The sequence below is a fragment of the Macrobrachium nipponense genome, chromosome 20, assembly GCF_015104395.2.
Source record: "Macrobrachium nipponense isolate FS-2020 chromosome 20, ASM1510439v2, whole genome shotgun sequence".
Taxonomy (NCBI): Eukaryota; Metazoa; Arthropoda; class Malacostraca; order Decapoda; family Palaemonidae; genus Macrobrachium; species Macrobrachium nipponense.
Genome location: NC_061089.1, coordinates 1,971,592 through 1,991,040, shown reverse-complemented (window position 1 = coordinate 1,991,040; position 19,449 = coordinate 1,971,592). Strand labels below are relative to the sequence as shown.

General features: G+C 34.9%; 1 protein-coding gene across 5 annotated transcripts in view; it reads right to left on the bottom strand.

The window, feature by feature from the left end:
* Positions 1-390: 390 nt before the first annotated feature.
* Positions 391-19,449, bottom strand: part of LOC135221577 (beta-1,3-galactosyltransferase 1-like) — a 97,175-nt gene continuing 78,116 nt past the window's right edge. For all 5 annotated transcript variants that reach the window (XM_064259276.1, XM_064259278.1, XM_064259279.1 and 2 more), the window contains exons 4-7: positions 9,297-9,513; positions 8,488-8,580; positions 7,911-8,095; positions 391-2,716 (exon numbers count right to left, since the gene is read on the bottom strand). In XM_064259276.1, coding sequence (XP_064115346.1) covers positions 2,621-2,716; positions 7,911-8,095; positions 8,488-8,580; positions 9,297-9,513 — 591 coding nt within the window. In that variant the 3' untranslated portion in view covers positions 391-2,620. The remainder of the gene's footprint in view (positions 2,717-7,910; positions 8,096-8,487; positions 8,581-9,296; positions 9,514-19,449) is intronic.

Below are 19,449 nucleotides of genomic sequence, written 5' to 3'. Positions count from 1 at the left end.
TGATGTTCTTACATTTCGGTCACAAACCTATTGACTATTCCTTTGAGAAGATGTATCTGGTTTCCAGCAATCGTGAGTCTAGAAGCTGAAAACGAAGATATCATGAAGTACGAAGAGCTTACGTCAGTTACACTTCCTCTAGTCATGGTTTTTCTGTTGTCTTTGAAGAGGAAGAGGCAGTTCCATTCTTTCGAGATGTAAGAGTCTGACTGAGTGAAAACTTACTGGACTTTCCAAGTGCGGCGACACAAAGAAATCTGAAATCTTCCAGATGGAGATAATAGCTATGAATTAAGAAATGAAGTCACTCGATCAGCATAAAAAATGTATCGTAAACCCTTTGCTCCTGAAGTAAGGAACCAAGGCAAATGGAAAAAATAACACACTATATAACTAAATAAAGTATTTAATATAAATCTATTATAAAAACTATATCAGTCACCATTCACTTTCATTATCATAGTCATATTAACTACCCTTCAGTTAACAGTTTAATTTCTTAATCCTTTTCATTTAAACTTTTATGTAGAACTAATAATAATAATAATAATAATAATAATAATAATAATAATAATAATAATAATAATAATAATAATAATAAACGATGACGTTTGTCATTTCAATTGTGTTTTTCAAAAAATATTGTTTTGTAATATCAAGGATAACAATCGAATTATTCTCCAGCACTCTGGAATCTTCAGATTTCTGCAAGACCTTCCCCAGTGCTAAGAGAAACTCTTACGACCAATATCTACCTCACAGCAAGTCTCATCCAAGTCAGGGTAGCAAAAAATCTTATGCCGTTATTACTAATTATCACAGCTACGTTTAAGGAGGAAGTATGATCAGTAAGAATCACAGGAAAATGGAATGACGATAATATGTGAATCCAATAAAAGGGAGAAAGGATGACATGATTCGAGATAGTCCTTCGTGCTTTCAATCGGTGAAGACACACTGAACGAACCAACGTTTGCGTGCGTGCCTCGTGTTATCAGTCAGTGAATGATAATACACAGAACAACACGAGGCTTTCCTGGCGCTTCCTTCCTCAAGGAAATGACGACCTACAAACATATGATGACAACTAAGTTCAATAGTGGAGATGAACTCGCTGCTGACAGTCAACAACGCCCTGCACTTAGATGTCCGTCTCACACGTCTAAAAACGAAGTAGTTTTCATTGACTTATTGACTTTTTGGATTCATGGGGAAATTCGTTATGCCTTCAGTGTGAGTTAAATCTCGTGGTTGTGGTCAAGTAGAAATGGCCGCATTTACAATCATTGACAATTATCTGGCATCTAGCAAACAGGTGGTCCCTCAAACTCTAATACTCAACGAGCTGTATAAACATCTACGTGTAACGACAGTTGTAACCGAATTACCCGTAACACCAACCGGACATTAAATTTTAATGAATTAATTTTGTCAAAATAAAATTCAGAATTAAAACTGAGTGACATTATCGTCTTTACTGGGTTCCTGGTTCACGTTTCATAACACCAAAAGAACAAAGCAATTTTCTTTTTTTTACAGGAAATTACTGTCATTTATAAGATGAATCTTGCAAATACACGAGCAAGGAACGAAGTCAAAAGATTTGAGATTCTACTCGAATTCTTTCAGAGCTCTCAGGTCGATATATTTCCTACAGGTTAACTCCCCAACAACGCATTGTGATGTCCAAAGAGCACGACGAAGATTATAAATAAATCAAGATGGAAACACTTCTTGTAAATAAAGGAGATTTTGTATATATACATAAATATCAACCCACTCGAACAATTTAATTCGTTGAAGTTCCTGTGACGCTCCTGGAATGTAGTTGATACTAGAAATCCACGACTGGACTCAAAGTAATTCGAAATATCTGTGTCCCACATTTCTCCACCAAATAAGAACCGTCTGGTTCTAACGCAGAGATGCTGTCTGTTCTTCAGCGGATCATAGGTGATGACTTACTCACTCACTTGCCAATGTTCGCTCGTAAACAACAGCAAAACTTTTCATGATGACTAGATGGAATACTGAGTTACCAGATATAAAGGTAGAGCTATACCTAGGAATATTGAGTTATTCAATTAAATACAGATTAAAGTCACCGGCAACAAATGATGATTATAAGCAAGATCTGAAAACAGAAAAACACAACGAATAATATGGTTTCGTTTCACTTATTAAAAATTTGCAGTAAATGATTTCACTGGTAAAATTGACGACTTTTAAATGACAAATCTGAACACAGAATATATGATCTCTCTCTCTCTCTCTCTCTCTCTCTCTCTCTCTCTCTCTCACCTGAGAGTCATCTGCACCGTTCCTTCGCACTTAAGTATTGTATTACATATTGGGTTTTCACATTATCTCAAATATATTCAGATTTCCTTTTCTTGTAATACTCTGAAAACAACGTTCATTTTATTTCTATTTTCACTCTAGGAACTTCTGTACTTTTCCTGACAAAGGGATAATCTAGCATCACACTGAAGGCATTCGGCGGTCTGTTCCTCTTTACGGGACGAAAAACAGAAGTTCGTAGAAAATCCAAGAATTCCGAAGACACCAAAAAGGCAGTTCGATGAATTTCAAGAACTTTGGCAAATTCCGCCTTCCTTCACTAGAAGTCGAAACAGGGGCTTGTGATACCGTTGGGGTTCAACTTCTCCCAAATTTGGAACATTCTATCGGGACTGATCCTATGTCCGGTGAAAACCTGCAAGAAGAGAAAAATAGTAGTAAGTGAAAAAAAAAGTCTTGTGGACAGGAAATATACGATTGCTTTTCTCTTATATCTTTTTTATATATATTTTTCATTACAATTTCATGATCTACATACGATATTTACGATAGATCTTCACAATGAAATAAGCATGACTTGGTTCTACTAAATATAAATAACAGTACTATAATGAATTAAATTCTTCCAAAAATTTTCCAAAGGTTTTTGTAATCTTATTAGCATTATCAAAAATTAATTCTATATCATTTTTGTATTGCATGCACTTCATTCTTACACGGTCTTTTATATTTCCAGGCATTAAATTTGTGTTTCTGCATGATCACATAGTTGTAATATAAGAACAAAGGATAGGATACATATATTTTTGACTCGAAACTCTTTACAATCTAAAGCAAAATGTTAAAACCTGATGTTATTTTTAGGCTTAAAACCACGAATAACCTCAATTCTACCTAAGAACCAATCAAATATAGGTCTGCTTCTCTTACAAAAATAAAATGAATGAATTCCACTTTCTATCATCTACACTGGTCACATAAATTATTTCCAGACAGGTTGAGGGTGTACATTCTTTTTTTGGTCATTAATACATCTTGTAGATGCTTTTATATTAGATCTCTATCTAAAACACTCATATATTTACTCTCATGAGAATGTACCTATATTAGTCTCCAGTTAAAAAGAGGACATCTTGATTCAACAGTAATAGGTACTTTATTTAGAACAAAATGGTATAATAGCTTATTGGGAATTATTGGAACCATAGGACAATCTATGCATGTATCCACCCCATCCAAAATAATACTATAATAAGGACTTGGATGGTTACGTACTAAACCTTCGCTTACTTCTCTGGGTATCAAATTTACCCATCTTAAGGAAGTATAATGTAATAACAAATATTGTACACCCTTACTACCTATATAAGTTTTCAGAAAAGAGTTGATTGATAATGCAAAGGCTTTGGTAACACAGTCAATCATATTCAAACCTCCCTCCCTCTTTTTCCTATACACAGTAGTTCTTTTCATTGATCCATATCTACCATTCCATAAATAATTGAAATATATCTTCTCTATCATGTTCCCGTAACTATGCTTAAAGGATATATATGGCAAACATATCAAATTTTTGCTAGTAAACAGGTAATAACATACGCGGACCTTTGAAAGATTATTAATTTTCTAACAAAGAGCATTTTACTTTGAGACTCTAGTGCATTGATCACCTTATCCCAGTTATGTTTTATCGTAAGCTGATGACTGTTGCAATTTAAAATTCCCGAAGTATATAAATAAAACCCGGTTTCCCTATTTATCCAATCAACAGGCCATACATTTTCAAATTTCCATTTCCCCATACCATAAATTCTAGATTTTCCATTTCTATTCATTTTGCTTCCAGTTGCCTTTTTAAATTCTCCAACTATTCTATCGACTTCTAATAAACTATCATCAGAGCAAATGATGATATTCGCGTCGTCTGCATAACCAATAGCTTTGACAGTAAAACCACCAGGCAGGGATTGTGGTGTAACAGTTGTTTGCGTTTCAGGCGACTTAAAAAGGTTCCTGTATATGGCATACAACATTATGCTCAAAGGGTACCCTTGTCTTTCCTATCTAGATACTGCAAAAAATTCACCAATGAAGTTATTTATACATAATACACTCTATGCATTTGCGTACAACATTTTTATCCAACCAATGAATTTTTCCCCAAATCCGATTTTACTCATTATTTTTAGCAGAGATTTTGTCTTTACCAGATAAAATGCTTTGTACCAATCAAGCTTCCTTATCATTTGCATTATTTTATTAATATGACTAATTTTCTGCAGACCATAAACTTCTTCTAAATGTACTTGGAGCTAACTTATCATTTCGAGTGTGTCATCTACACTGGCTCAAGATAAAGAATACAAAAGGTATTAGAGAGTTTGAATAAGTCGCCCACTTTAGCGACTTAGAAAGTCTGTGTTAGCAGTCGATTTCTGTTGGTACTACTGTGTTGCCATGGTAACATGGGATGTCACCATGGCAACCGTGAACCCAGTGACTTGAAAAATGGAAATAAGGACGGAGTAAAACATAGCCAGAGTTACTAGTCTGAAGTCAGAGCTGCCAACCATCTAGCGTTTCAACTTTCAAGATGCTTCTCCACCCCCGCCCCGCCCCCGTCCCATTTTCTTTTCGTCATACTGATTATTTCAGTGCCAAATGCTAGATACTGCAGAATCCACAGAACAAAATAATTTCTCTGGACCGATCATAACTTAATTTCTAACTATTATTATTATCATTATTATTAATTAATACTAGCAATTTACCAATCCTTACTAAACGCATATTCATCTTTTGCCTCATATAAGTGATTCGCTAGTATTTTTTAACTACTATGTCATTGATGTTTACCCTATAGTATTCTTTTCCAAACAATAACTCATATGTATGCAGATATTACTATGTATGATAAATTCATAAAGTACCCAAGTCTACGGGCACAACCAGCCCCGTTTCACGGGCAGAACCAGCTCCATTTCAGGGAATTCCTTCTCACCCCCACCCCCTTCGGAGGGGTTGGGGGAGGTAGGATGAAACCCCATCATAAACCATTTTTTGGGTCCCCACTATAACCCTGCCATGTTTCATGCCCATCGGACCAGCCGTTTGACAGGGATTGAATGACAGACGGACGGACAAGCCATGTAAGTGACCATTCGATTCATCTCACTCCAAAATATCTGAGTTTATTTATATAATATAATATACCAAATTGTCATGTGATAATCTAGTTTCCAAGATCAATTAACCACCTGCCTTGCAAAAAGTCCAAAGGTAGGATAAATCCATGCTCTTATTCAATGTCTTGACTTCCTCCTCAGCAGCCAAATTCTAAAGTAATGTGAGATATCAGAGTTTTATAGAAAACTTAATTACAGCGCTGTCTCTCTCTTTCTTTTTATATGTATATATACATATGTATGTGTGTGTATGTGTGTGTGTAATACATCATTGTCTTGTCTTTGTTTCAAAGTTGAAACTTTGTGTATTGTCTTCTAAGCTCAACACGGATATCATGTAGTTGATCTCTGTCGATCATATTCAAGTTATGAGGTTCTTCTTTCTCAAAAATCTTATTTTCTCTGGCTCCCGCCTCCTAGGGTGACCATCCCTCAATATCTGCGCTGAAAACAAAGTTAACAAGGGCTATCCACTGGCAATGACATGTTAAAACAGTCGTTAGAATATAAATGTTGCACAACTGAATCACAAATATGAAAAAAAAAAATTTAAGTAATGGACTCCGTATAACGACCATCTACGACTGCCCGGGCTACTTTCATAACAGAGCAAATACACACTATTAAGATATTGACCTGGAAACTGGTGGCATATTTGAAACTGACACTCTAAAACTAAAATCTTGTAGGACAGTCGTCATGCAGACCGAACTGAGTGGGTTTTGAAACAGAAGCACCTTTGACACTAAAGCCTGACCTACGGAAATCGGCTGTTTCATATCATTATTGGGTTCGGAACACCATAAAAGGTTCAGAGAATTCAAAAGAAAATAATTAGCCAACGGTCACAACGGTATATGTTAGAAAGAAACATTATGTCAGATTACCACATGTATAATATATAATATATATAATATAGATATATATATATATCTAGATATATCTAATATATTATATATATATAGATATATATCATATATATTTATATATATATAGATAAATTATATCTTATATATATATATATATATATATATGTATATATATATATAGATATAATCTATATATTAATATATATATCATCAATATAGATATATATATATATATATATATATATATAAATAATATATATATATATCTAGATATATTCTTATAATAAAATATTATAATAAATATATATTATATATATATATATATACATTATATACGTAATTAATATATATATATATATATAATATATATATATAATATATAAATATATATATATATTATATATATATCTATATATATCTATATATAAATCTATATATAAATATATACTATATATAATATAAACCAATATATACGTATATAATATATAATATATATATTATATATAAACGTATATAATATATACCATATATATATATATATTATATATATATAAATATATATATATATAATATATATTATATATATATATGAAAGAGAGAGGTGGCGCACCACGCAAAGCGATTGGAAAATTTCCTGCTAAAATTGGAGCTTTTTTACGATTATTGGAAGAGCAGAGAATCGGGTTAAGGTTTCAGACAAGGGGAAGCTTAGGAATTTGAAATAAGGGTCTGTAATGATGACAAAATGAGGAGAAGGTGAAAGACACGCAGAGGTCACGAGCACAGCTGAAGTGGTGAACAGAGAGGAGGCTATATAGTATGTCTGGAAGGCAGACCTAGAATTCGTAATCGGAGTTGTAAATCTCCAGGGAGGCGAATTTTGTTCCTTTGCCGTGTATAGAAATGTGCAGGCGGGTCTTTCTGTCTAGAGAGAACGAAATTAACCAATTTAGAAGAATGCAGAGGAAGAAAGGGGTGATCTGACCACCTGCTGAACTGACAGAAACGGGAGAACGAAAGCCCCTTCTTTCCTTCAGCCTGGGAAGACGATAAGTCAAACTGGACTGTCGTGTCGCTCATGAAGTTTCCGCTCCGAGACTGAAAGAAAATAATGTCTCGCTTTTCTCTGGTGCCCGCTATCATTTTAGAGACGCTTTTATTTAACGAAAAGGAAGAACAAAATCGTACGCAAAACTCAGTTCCCCATTACGTAGTTTGATTGAGACCGAAGACTGCATTAATTTTTTTGTATACCTTCCTACTGATGTAGGAAACTGGTCTTCATAAAATTGATCTAATCTACGTATATTCACAGTTTTTATTTATTGAACGAATAGAAATATGAAATACCTCAGACTTTATACTTGTGTTTTGTTTGGTTGGAAATGGAATTACAGAATAGTACCACGATCATGTTTTCTGATTCAATTCAGCACCTTCCTTTGACTTGACTTTTGCTCAACTCAGCTGATATGATTCATGTGTGGATTGTGTTGAAGGTCATCAGTCGCGCCAGAAGTGATAGAAAGCAGTGGCCTAAGCCGAGAGAATTCACCTGCGTGAGGTCACAATCGTCCATGACCATTTCTCCGCAAGAGAATCGGCCGTCGTGGACGGGCGGATGGACCCCGACCCGCTTAGCCAAGTGAGCCGTAACATAGACGTCTTCAACCGGGATCATCCTGGTTTGCAGAGATGCCTTGTATAACTCTTCGACGATGTCCCCGGATATGACGTAACCTGGTCAAGAAGTGAAGATTAGCTTATGAGACCTGTCATCATAATGAGAAAGTCATATTAATTTAAATCTCCCACTTTTAATTGGCAAATTTAACGTTTTGAGTGGTCACTCCTTTCTAAGGTTTCTTTAGAGAAAACAGAAGAATTGCGTTGGAGCAAAGATAACGAATCTCACTTAAAGGAGTCTCAAAAATTAGAAAGGCGCTGAATGAGAGAGAAAATCCACTCATCATATACAGCGTGTATTGACTGACTTAGAGAACAACCATAAATAAACAGTATGTTTATCTACTAAAAGGGCGATAGAGCAGACCATTGCCTCAGAAAAACCACCAATTTTCATGAGACCGACGTTATTTCTTATTCTCTACTGACGGCTACTGCAAACTTACCCGCTCCTGCCACGAAAGGAGGATGTGCAGGGGGTAGAGGCATTCCGGGGGAGGCATTGACCGGTCTGAACGACTTCTTCTGCTTAATGCAACCTAAAAGGATCAAGAGCCTGATTTAGTATTTCACCCGAGAAATGACACAAGGTGACTGACGCTAATTCTAAAAGTGGGACAATGAACCACGAGGCCTATCAACACTGAAAAGCAAAATTCTTAAAGAGAAACTGGGCGTTTAGGGAGGGATGTTTAGTTTAACTCTAGGATTATTCAGTTACCGAAGACTGAAGTCAAATGGCGTGGTAAGAATTACTTGACCTTCCCGGACTTCTAAATAGCATGGTACGTATACAATAAACTTTAAGGAATAGTTACTATAATGTCATAATAATGAGTAAGAATATAAGGAAAGCCCTAGTACAAGATAGTCCAAATAAATAATAAGTAAGAATATAAGGAAAGCCCTAGTACAAGGTAGTCCAAATAAATCAGATCTGGGGTCAGAGTACAATGGTATCATAAGAAAAAGTCACTGTTAACAGCAATTGGTCATCTGAAAGTTCTCGTCATTGTGAGTGTTGGTTCTGAGATTGACATTTTCACATGAAATTCTTGAGCCATGTAAATCGATATCTTCATGTTCGTGTTATCTCTGAAAACAATACCCTGTAAAATAAAGTCTGGAACACTAATACCATAATTGTGTCTTCCTGAATTGATCGTACGGTCATCTCTGCCGTCTTAGAAGCTGGGAGATACGCCATAGGTGATTCCTGTTCAAGCGAATAACATAAAAGTTCATTTGATCTAACCTGTAATCCATCGTGACCTGTCAGCCTCCTGCAGGTACGTCAGAAGAGAAGGTACATTCACGTACATATCATCGTCTGTCTTCATGAAGTATTTAGCTTGCTGACAATAGACGGAGGCCCACTTGAGTCCCATAACGGACTTGATGGTCAAATTCATGTAAGAGTCGACGTAGTCCTCCTGGAGAACGTCTCCATAAGTGCGAGACTCCTCAACCACCTGAAAGAGATTGGATGCTGACTCGACTGACCCGAAGTTCATATGCCCTAGTCGACAAGTGGCTGCTTGGCCAATCATAGCCCGGAAAAACATAGAATGACGTCATCTTCCCTTCTGCCAATTATTGAAGGAGGATGAATGATGTTGAAAAAATTTCAAGTGAATATTATCAGTACAGAGTTTTGCTACTTTCAGTTTCCATATTTAGCCGTCTGAACCTGACTACTGTAACCACCAAAGGTCCCTAACTGGAATTTAATTGTATGTAATCTGGTCACTAATTATTATAATTTGTAATGTTTTTTAACTGCTATTCGCAATATTATTGCTGTTATTATCATTTTCATGCTGTGTTGAATTTTTAGATATACTAAGGAAAAGGTAGGCTTGGATTGCCCCACATTTAGGCTCCCTATGTGCTATAATTATACATGTATAATTACACCGCTAGAGCCTTTTTACTGATGGACCAATAGGTCCAAGTCCAACCTTGCCAAAATTCAGGTATTATATAAAATTGTACATTTGTGTACAAGGAGTTAAGAGAGAAAACCTAGAGATTCACGCTTCTCCAAGGGGGGGGGGGGGGGGGGGAGTTGAAAGTGTGAAGGGCTAGTGAACTTCAATTGAAGGCACAGAAGGTATCCTGGGAGGTAGAAATAGGTATGACTGATTTCAGCCTGAGTGATAGCCAGTTAATAATATAGAATGCTAGACCAATGCTTCGGTTAGGAGAGAAAAAAAACAGCATTACCAAATTTTCCTTTAAATGAAAACAGTCATCAAACTCTACTGCAAGGGTAAACTTTTCTTTTTTTTTCTTAATATTCCTGTTAACTTTGGGGATTTGTCTGGTCGGCCAGTAGTAAAAAATTCTTCTTACTATAGGAGACAGTTTATCTTCAGTGAGCGTCCATTTGATAACGTTAAAATATGCACTGATGCAAAGAACGAAGAAGTTCAACCTTCTAAACTATACTAAAATAAATAGGTACCATACTGCTGCTGCTATACAGGCCGTGTACTTCTTTTCCGAAATGCACGTAACTGAGCAATACGCGCAATGCAGTATGGTAGATGTACTATGCAACATTTCACTAGTTTAAAATGTGACTAAAATCCCATAAATAAATTTAGACTTTAATGGTATAAAATCCACTCTTTTACTTGTACCATTAATTGAAGTCTAAACCAAATTGCTATGTTTCAGTCTTATTGAAAGAACTTTTTCAACATCATTCGTCCTCTGCCGATGATTGGCAGAAAGGGAGATGACGTCATTCCTACGTTACTTTTCCGTGCTGTGATCGGCGTGCAGCCATACCGTCAGCTGCGAGAAATGTAATGAAAAAAAGAATAATTCCGACATACCAATTCATTGAATCATGTATACTGATAATAAGGACAAAAGAAATAAATTTGTTTGTGTACTTTTCGAAATACATGAACCTTTCCAGGTAGCTCCCTTGACCTTAATGTGTGTGAAAACATTGGTAACATCTTAAAGGATCGTGCAGAAGGGCACAGTGAACTATGATGGTATAATACCAAGCCTCGACGACCTGCGAAGAGAGGTGACCGAAGTGCTCAGGGAAATGGAGTTTGAGTCTCAGCTTATTAGCTGAAATCATACCCCTCAAGAATGCAGGCTGTGGTACAGGCAGATGGAGGCCACACAAAATAATAAATACTCAGAGCGAAACTTAAATAAATACCTGTTCTGAATTACTTTTGTTTTTGTCCATATCAATTTTAGTTTATGTGTGTAAATATATTCTGTTAAAATAGGATACGTCTCAAGTATAAGTATTTAAATGGGCCTTATATATATATATATATATATATATATATATATATATATATATATATATATATATATATATATATATATATATATATATATATATATATATATATATATACATATATATATATATATATATATACTATATATATATATATATATATATATATATATATATATATATATATATATATATATATATATATATATATATATATATATATATATATATATATAGATATACAGGAAGGTTGGGGCATCTGGAACGCCGTAGATTTAAAATGAATAGGATGGAGAAAAGCCAGCGTAACATCGTACATGTATTTTCCAAATTTTTCGAGACTTTGGGTCTCATCATCAGGGCTGTAAAACATACAAAATATCACAAATTAAACAGACTCAGTAATTAATATTAATATTAATAAAATGGAAGTACATAAAAGTTAAAACATAATAATTTAAAAAATGAACTAAAAAATTGAACTGAAAATATATATATATATATATATATATATCTATATATATATATATATATATATATATATATATATATATAAAATTAAAAAGTGAAGAATGCTTAAAAGTTAGTACCTATCTCTATGGAGTTAAAAAACTGAGTGACGTTGTCTGGTTTGGAAAGAAGAGCGTCAACTATGCTATATATAGAACTGTGGAAGAAGTCTGACCATTTAATGGGGGCACAAGCTGTTTGATTGTTAACGACTCCAAAACAGAGAGAGAATAGTCATTGGGCGCTTGGATGACAATACGAAAATCCTTATATGAAAATGATGTTTTACATTTATTACAATGTTCTCGTATGTTAGAAAATTCTTTCGTTTTCAAAGTACATCCCGTACGGTGACTGACTCCGAGATGAGAGTCGATTCTGACTTTGAGCAGTCTGTTTTAATTTGTATATTTTGTATGTTTTACAGCCCTGATGATGAGACCCAAAGTCTCGAAAATTTGGAAAATACATGTACGATGTTACGCTGGCTTTTCTCCATCCTATTCATTTTATATATATATATATATATATATATATATATATATCTATATCTATATATATATATATATATATATATATATATATATATATATATATATATATATATATCACACACTTGGTATGTATATACATATGTATATATATATGTGTGTGTGTGCGTGTGTGAGAGAGAGATAGAGGCTATAATAAGAAGTCTCAATTATACCAAGCACGCTTGAATAACCTTATAAACTTCTAGAAGAGAAATAGTTAAAATAAACTATATCTATCTATCTATCTATCTCTCTATCTATAAGTATATATATATATATATAAATATATATATATATCTATCTATCAATCTTATCTATCTATCTATCTATCTCTCTATCTATAAGATATATATACAAATATATATCTATATCTATCTATCTATCTATCTATCTATACGTATATATATCAAATATCTCTCTCTCTCTCTCTATCTCTCCTCCTCTCTCATCTCTCTCTCTCGTCTCATTCCATCTCCATCAATCTCTCCTCTATATAATATATATAATTATATATATAAATCTATATATATATATATATATATATATATATCTTATATATATATATATATATATATAATATATTATATATATATAATAATATATATATATATAGAGGGGGGGAGAGGGGGAGGAGAGAGAGAGAGAGAGAGAGAGAGAGAAGAGAGAGAGAGAGAGAGAGATATAAGATATTTCACGTATAGATAGATAGTTAGATATAAGAGATAATTTTTGTATATATATACTTATAGATAGAGATTATAGATAGATAGATATAGTTATTTTAACTATTTCTCTTCTAGAAGTTTATAAGGTTATGTATATACATACCAAGTGTGTATATATATATATATACATACATATATATATATATATATATATATATATATATATATATATATATATATATATGATTATAACCACTTTAGCACGTGATTCGTTTATACACATATCCACAGGTGAAAAATAAGAGACAGGGTGTCGGTCCTGACCGGTTTCGGCTTTATTTTCAAACCATTGACAAAGGACTGATACATAATATATACACTTGTGACTTCTCAATACTATGTATCAGTCCTTTGTCAATGGCTTGAAACAAAGCCGAAACCAGTCAGGACCTACAGCCTGTCTCTTATTCTCTTATTTTTCCCCTGTGGATATATATATATATATATATATATATATATATATATATATATATATATATTATATATATATTGTGACGAAGCGCCCACATGTCTGGTCATTGCATTAACCAATCAAAATATAGTTACCTCACGAGAGCCAAACACCTGAACCTTCATCACAGATACAATACGAGTGATTACTTTAAAGGCAACAGTGATCCCTAAAAATTAATCATGCAAGAAATCAGACTAAGTTCATTAAAACAGATGTGAGGTAAAAAAATATATAAGATCAAATGAATTGCAGGGCATCACTCCAACAACAACTTTAAAAGTCTAAGTATTTCCCTTGTTCTAACTCACTTCAATAAAATTCAAGGAAAACAGCACAATTGCCACGCTATATTTCTACTTAAATTCTATCACTGGTGATCAGTAAATGAAGCATTGTTTTTTAAATAAAAAAAATTTATTTTTCAAATTCAAAATTTATAAGTGAAATTCACAATCAGGGAAATTTACTATTACTTGAAAATGATGTAAGGTTTAATTAACTCTTGAATTAATTATTAAGAAAAATTAAATCAAAATTAATTTCTCAAGAAAATTAATTTAAACTCCTAAGTAATAATTAATCTTAGACCACTTCGGGGTATCATGCAATGCAACAGAGCTGAAGTGGAAATGCAGAGTAAACTACTGTGCGTAATCTATCACTATCAGAGTGATATCTCTAGGCTAGGGATGTCTGTCACACCTTTTTAACTATGAAAAAATGCGATTTCATGGGCCAATCCATGCCATATTTATACCCAAATTTGAACCAGTGGCATTCTGTCCAAACTGGATATTAATGATCTCAAAACCCAAATCCGAGTCTGTTGAGAGGCAATTCGTCACAGCTCATTCATCTTCACTGCTAGTCACCTACTGTAATCTGGAAAACGACATTTGAACAACGGCAGGAAATTGAAAAAATAGAGAGAACAATACAATTGCAGGTGGTTCGAAAGAGGTCAAGGAGTATGCAGTTGTGAGGAGGTGGAGTCAGGAACCTGAGAGTCCGACAACAATGCTAAGGATCGGGTTAGGTAAAAGGAAGGCGAGGTAGAAACTTAGAGATAAAGCAAGAGACCACCCTCCCATGAGACGTGTGAAATTTAGCAACTTTGCAGGAAGTTCTTACTGTAATAGCTGTTCGCTAAATTAAACTGGGACCACATTACAATAGAAAAAGGGGCGCGAGTCCCAAAGGTTAGAGGACCCTATCATGGAGGTCTTGACATCAGTCAGCAGCACACCCTGATGGGGTAAGACAGCTCATTTGTCATCCAGAAACTAATCCCAGGGATAAGCCATTAAAAGGGTTTTTGTCTGCATTTGCTATAGCAATACAAAAAGAAGAAAACTAACAAGTCAAAATACTCTCAAGGGATTCCTGGTCCGATCCCAATGCGAAAGGGAAATTCTCAACTAGTTCAAAACAGGAAATAGGTTACTCTAAAGATCGCTTCCTTCTTCATGTTTTTAGTTTTACCTTACTGGCCCAACCTATTTCTTAAAATTTACGTTTGGCTGAAGAAAAGAACAAAAGAAAGAGGATCCAAAATGGATACTCTTTATAATATATATAGATAGATAGATAGATAGATAGATAGATAGATAGATAGATAGATACATAGATTTAGTTATGTTAACTATTTCTCTTCTAAAAGTTCATAAGGTTATTCAAACGTGTTTGCTACAACTGAGACTCGTTAGTGGTGCAATATGCAACACGACAAACAGCGATGCACAGAGGAGAGAGAGAGAGAGAGAGAGAAAGAGAGAGAGAGAGAGAGAGAGAGAGAGAGAGATAATATCTACATTAATGAAGCAAGAATAATAAGAATACTGACCACAACACCAACAATGCCTCTGATCAAAGGCAAAACAAAAGAGAGGAGCCTTGCAAGTGTTAAGCGCTGTTTACCGAGCCGGACAGGTAGCCAGTGTGAGACTGTTTTAAACAAAAAACACATTTGGAAAATGTATTTTTGCTCATAGATTTTACAAAAATTTAACCCACTGTAACCTATTATCACATAGTTCATAAAAGAATGTTGAGAATATAGACAAAAATAATATCAGTTATAAAGTAGTTGAAAGAATTAACCTAGATTAAGTTTCTCATTTCAGATTAGCATATGAAGATAGGAAATTAAGAAACGGAAACAATATTCACATAGTAACTCATCTATATCATTAGTTTCAAGTAGTAAGCTTTCGAGGCGAAATACAGGAGCCTTTTAGAGCCACATCTATGTAACAAGGTATCAGCTGAGTCTGTGAGGTCACCCTTCTTTGGCTTTCTATCACTTTCCGGCCCAGTGGTGTGAGTAGGGACACAAATGCATCCCAAAAATGCCCTCACCAACTTACCCAAAAGCAGAGTATTCAGGAGAACTGCCAGCAATACTGGTATAGTTCTTTAAACACAATCCTTTCTCCCTATCCATCCAGCCAATGTGCAATGTGGAGGGGAAAAGTATCTTGGATCACCTCAATGACAGTCTATGGAGACAGTGGATAAAAAAAAAAAAAAAAAAAAAAGAGGAGACAGAGATTTACCAGGATTGACACTTTAGGCACTGCTTGGTCCACAGTTTCACATTTCTCTTTGCTATCTTACTAATTAATTGTTCAATAACAGCACCATTGAAAAATTGCTTGAGTCTGATGGGAGCATCAGTTTAGCTCAGTTGCTAGGAAATGCTAGAGACGTTGCTTTGACCAAGGCATCAGCATGGATGGTATCACATTGAACAGAGTCCCAGTGAAGAGTATGGTTGCTTCCACAGGGGATATTACAGAGAGATGGGGATGGCTATGGTTTGTGTAGTTCCTGGGAGGCACTGTGAATTTCTGTAGTTCTTTGATGTTAGGAATCGGGTATTTTCTGGAGACTGACACTCTGGAGTGCAAAGGGTGAATGCAGCTTGCTGTTTCATGACTTATGAATTCGATAGAGGATCCCTGATGAAGCAATGTTAGGAAGATATGAAGACGTTATTCATTAGTCTTTGGAACATGACACCATAGTTCTGAGGGCCAAATGAGGAAAGTTAAATGTGCAGGTGCTGGTACTTGAAAGTCGAACCTAGAAAATATTCTTGAGTCATGTAGGGAGGAGATGATGATTGCCATGCTCGAAAGTGGATAATGGCCAGGGTTTGTCTGTAGATTGAGGCAGCTTAATCTCCACAGAGGTACCATGAGCTATCAGATGTTTTGACCATGGGGAAAGGTGAGGCCCATGAGCTGGAGACTTTGCCAAAGGTCCATCTATTCCTTTTCTCTGAAGGGCTTTTTTGTAGTGGATAGTTTCTCTGGTGGCAGACAGTGGAATCTGGAGCGGCAAGGGGCCTATTGTTTTAATATGCTGGTACATGTTGTGCTTTGTTAGTATCCCAGGAATTTGTTAGATCCAAGCCTTGAAGACATCTGAAAATTCTTGCAGAAGGCATGAGGATGTGTAGGTCTGTGGTCTGTGGGGCCTATCAGTGCCTACGTATAGTCCAGAAGCCAGGTCTGTTTATTTGACTGTCTGAATCAGTAAGGTTTGACAAGTGTTTCTAGACTGGAATTTACTGTAAAATTAAAAAATCAGCTCCTTACTTGCACCAGCCTGACAATTTTTGTGATATTACTATTTTTCTGAGTTGATATTTGTCAATATTGCTATATCCGTCGCCATGTATTTGAATGATTATGAAGATGGTGTACAACATAGGAAATAGTAAGAGATGATAAGAAGTAATTTTAATGAAAAATAAAGGCTTTATTCAAAATATATGAACAACATTATCCAATATCAATGCTTATTTTAAACAAAACTGAAACTTTCTCTGCCATACCCAATATAGCAACATGTAGAAAATTTCAATCACCAGACAAAATCCTTTGTCATTATTGTAAATCAAATGCATTCACTAATTATATATGAGGTAAATAGAATATATCAATACTGTATAATAGTATTGTGATAAAAATCAAATACATTCACTAATTATATATGAGGTAAATAGAATATATCAATACTGTATAATAGTATTGTGATAAAAAACTAAAGGGCTCAAACAAATCTATCTCAGACCTTTGACGGTACTGTGGTCTCTTATACAACAGTTAATTACATAAGCAGTTTTAAATTAAATACATGTAAGTTTACAATTTACACATGTCTAAATTTCTAAAGAATAGTACATTCATACAGAGGGTATTTCATTGGAACTGCTTTTATAACTGTAACTTTTGACAAAATTCAACAGAAGCTAAATCAGGGACATATTTTGAATTCGGAACTATATTTCCAATTGATAACTGTTCTTCTTCATCTGACTCATCACATTCCTCTGCTTCACTATCAGTGTCACTTTCCTCATCAGGAACTTTTCCAGTTTGATCACAGAGACGATCAGGAACCATGTGACCCATAAACCAATTCAACATGTATATTCCATATTCCATAGTCCACCTGTTGCAATGTGGATCAAAGTGATTAATATCTCTTTCATCATGTGATTTCCACATGTTGACAATGAAGTTTGCACAAAGGATAAGTTCCACGTTGGTCGAGTGCATTTTGCGCTCAGCTACCAATCTGGTGGTCTGAAGTTCGATTTTCGGCTCGGCCAACGCTGAACCAGAGGAATTTATTTCTGGTGATAGAAATTCATTTCTCGATAGAATAAGCTGTAGGTCCCGTTGCTAGGTAACCAATTGGTTCCTAGTCACGTAAAAATATCTAATCCTTTGGGCCAGCCCTAAGAGAGCTGTTAATCAGCTCAGTGGTCTGGCAAAACCAAGATATATTTAACCTTGCACATAGGATATGCTGCTTGAGGGTTGCTTGGTATGGCTCCATTCCTTTGATATTTTTCAGTCGAGCGTTAGAGTCTGAACTGATCCTTCACAGTGAATGTGCTGAAGAAAGCTGTGTTAACATCTTTAGTTTTGTTTTTCCCGTACAAAACACACACAAACTCTTCCAGAACAAGGTATGTCTTCATTGTTGAGGACCCAAGTTCTCCAAATGCTCTTTGGAACCTTGGATAATTCTCTACAATATTTAATTAACATACTTTCCCTTTGCCCTAAATGAAGGAGAATAGTCGCACCCTGTGAAGGCATGCATACCTGATAATGCTAGACAAAATTCTCTTTCTAGTGTCTGCCAGCAATGTTACATCAATATATCTCCGACTGTTGTTGTTTGAATTTCCAACATCCATATAAATTGTAAGTGGATTATTCAAGCTGGCATGATACAAAAGAATCACCAACACATCAGTAGCATTGCTCTTACTGATGATGTGGTTGGAGTTTAGGCTGTGAATATGATTCACGTGCTGCATCATCCTTGTATCAGCTTCAGTGTGGGAACTCACAATCGGCTTATACTCTTCCTTTGTAATGTGATGATCAGTAGTGTTATCACACTACTGATCATCACACTACAGCTTAGCTAGGAAGCGAAGAAGGAATGTCTTGAAAGAAGAGGATGACAAGGCTGCAGAGGAATTCCTTAGCCTAGTCTACTCACAACTGGTGATGATGAAAGCAGCTACAGAAGACTTGTGTACACCTGACTTGTTATAGCTCCTTAATACTTGTTCCTGAGTATGTGTCACTGACAAAATGAATCTCTGTTGCAGATGTTCTACAGATATTTTTTAATATACATGTTATATCTTAAATTTAACAGGTAGGTTAATCAAACATCTGATAACCAACATGGCATCGAATTACTAAGACATCCACAGATTCAGGTGCTGTACTTTTAACTTTTCCTTCCAATTTTTGCAGAAGTGTAGACTTTGCAGTATAACTCATTGAACTGTCTACATTTCCAATGCACAAAGGAGCAGGAGTCAAGGGTTACTTGAAGACAGTTAGCAAGTCAATATGAGCTGTCACAGCAAG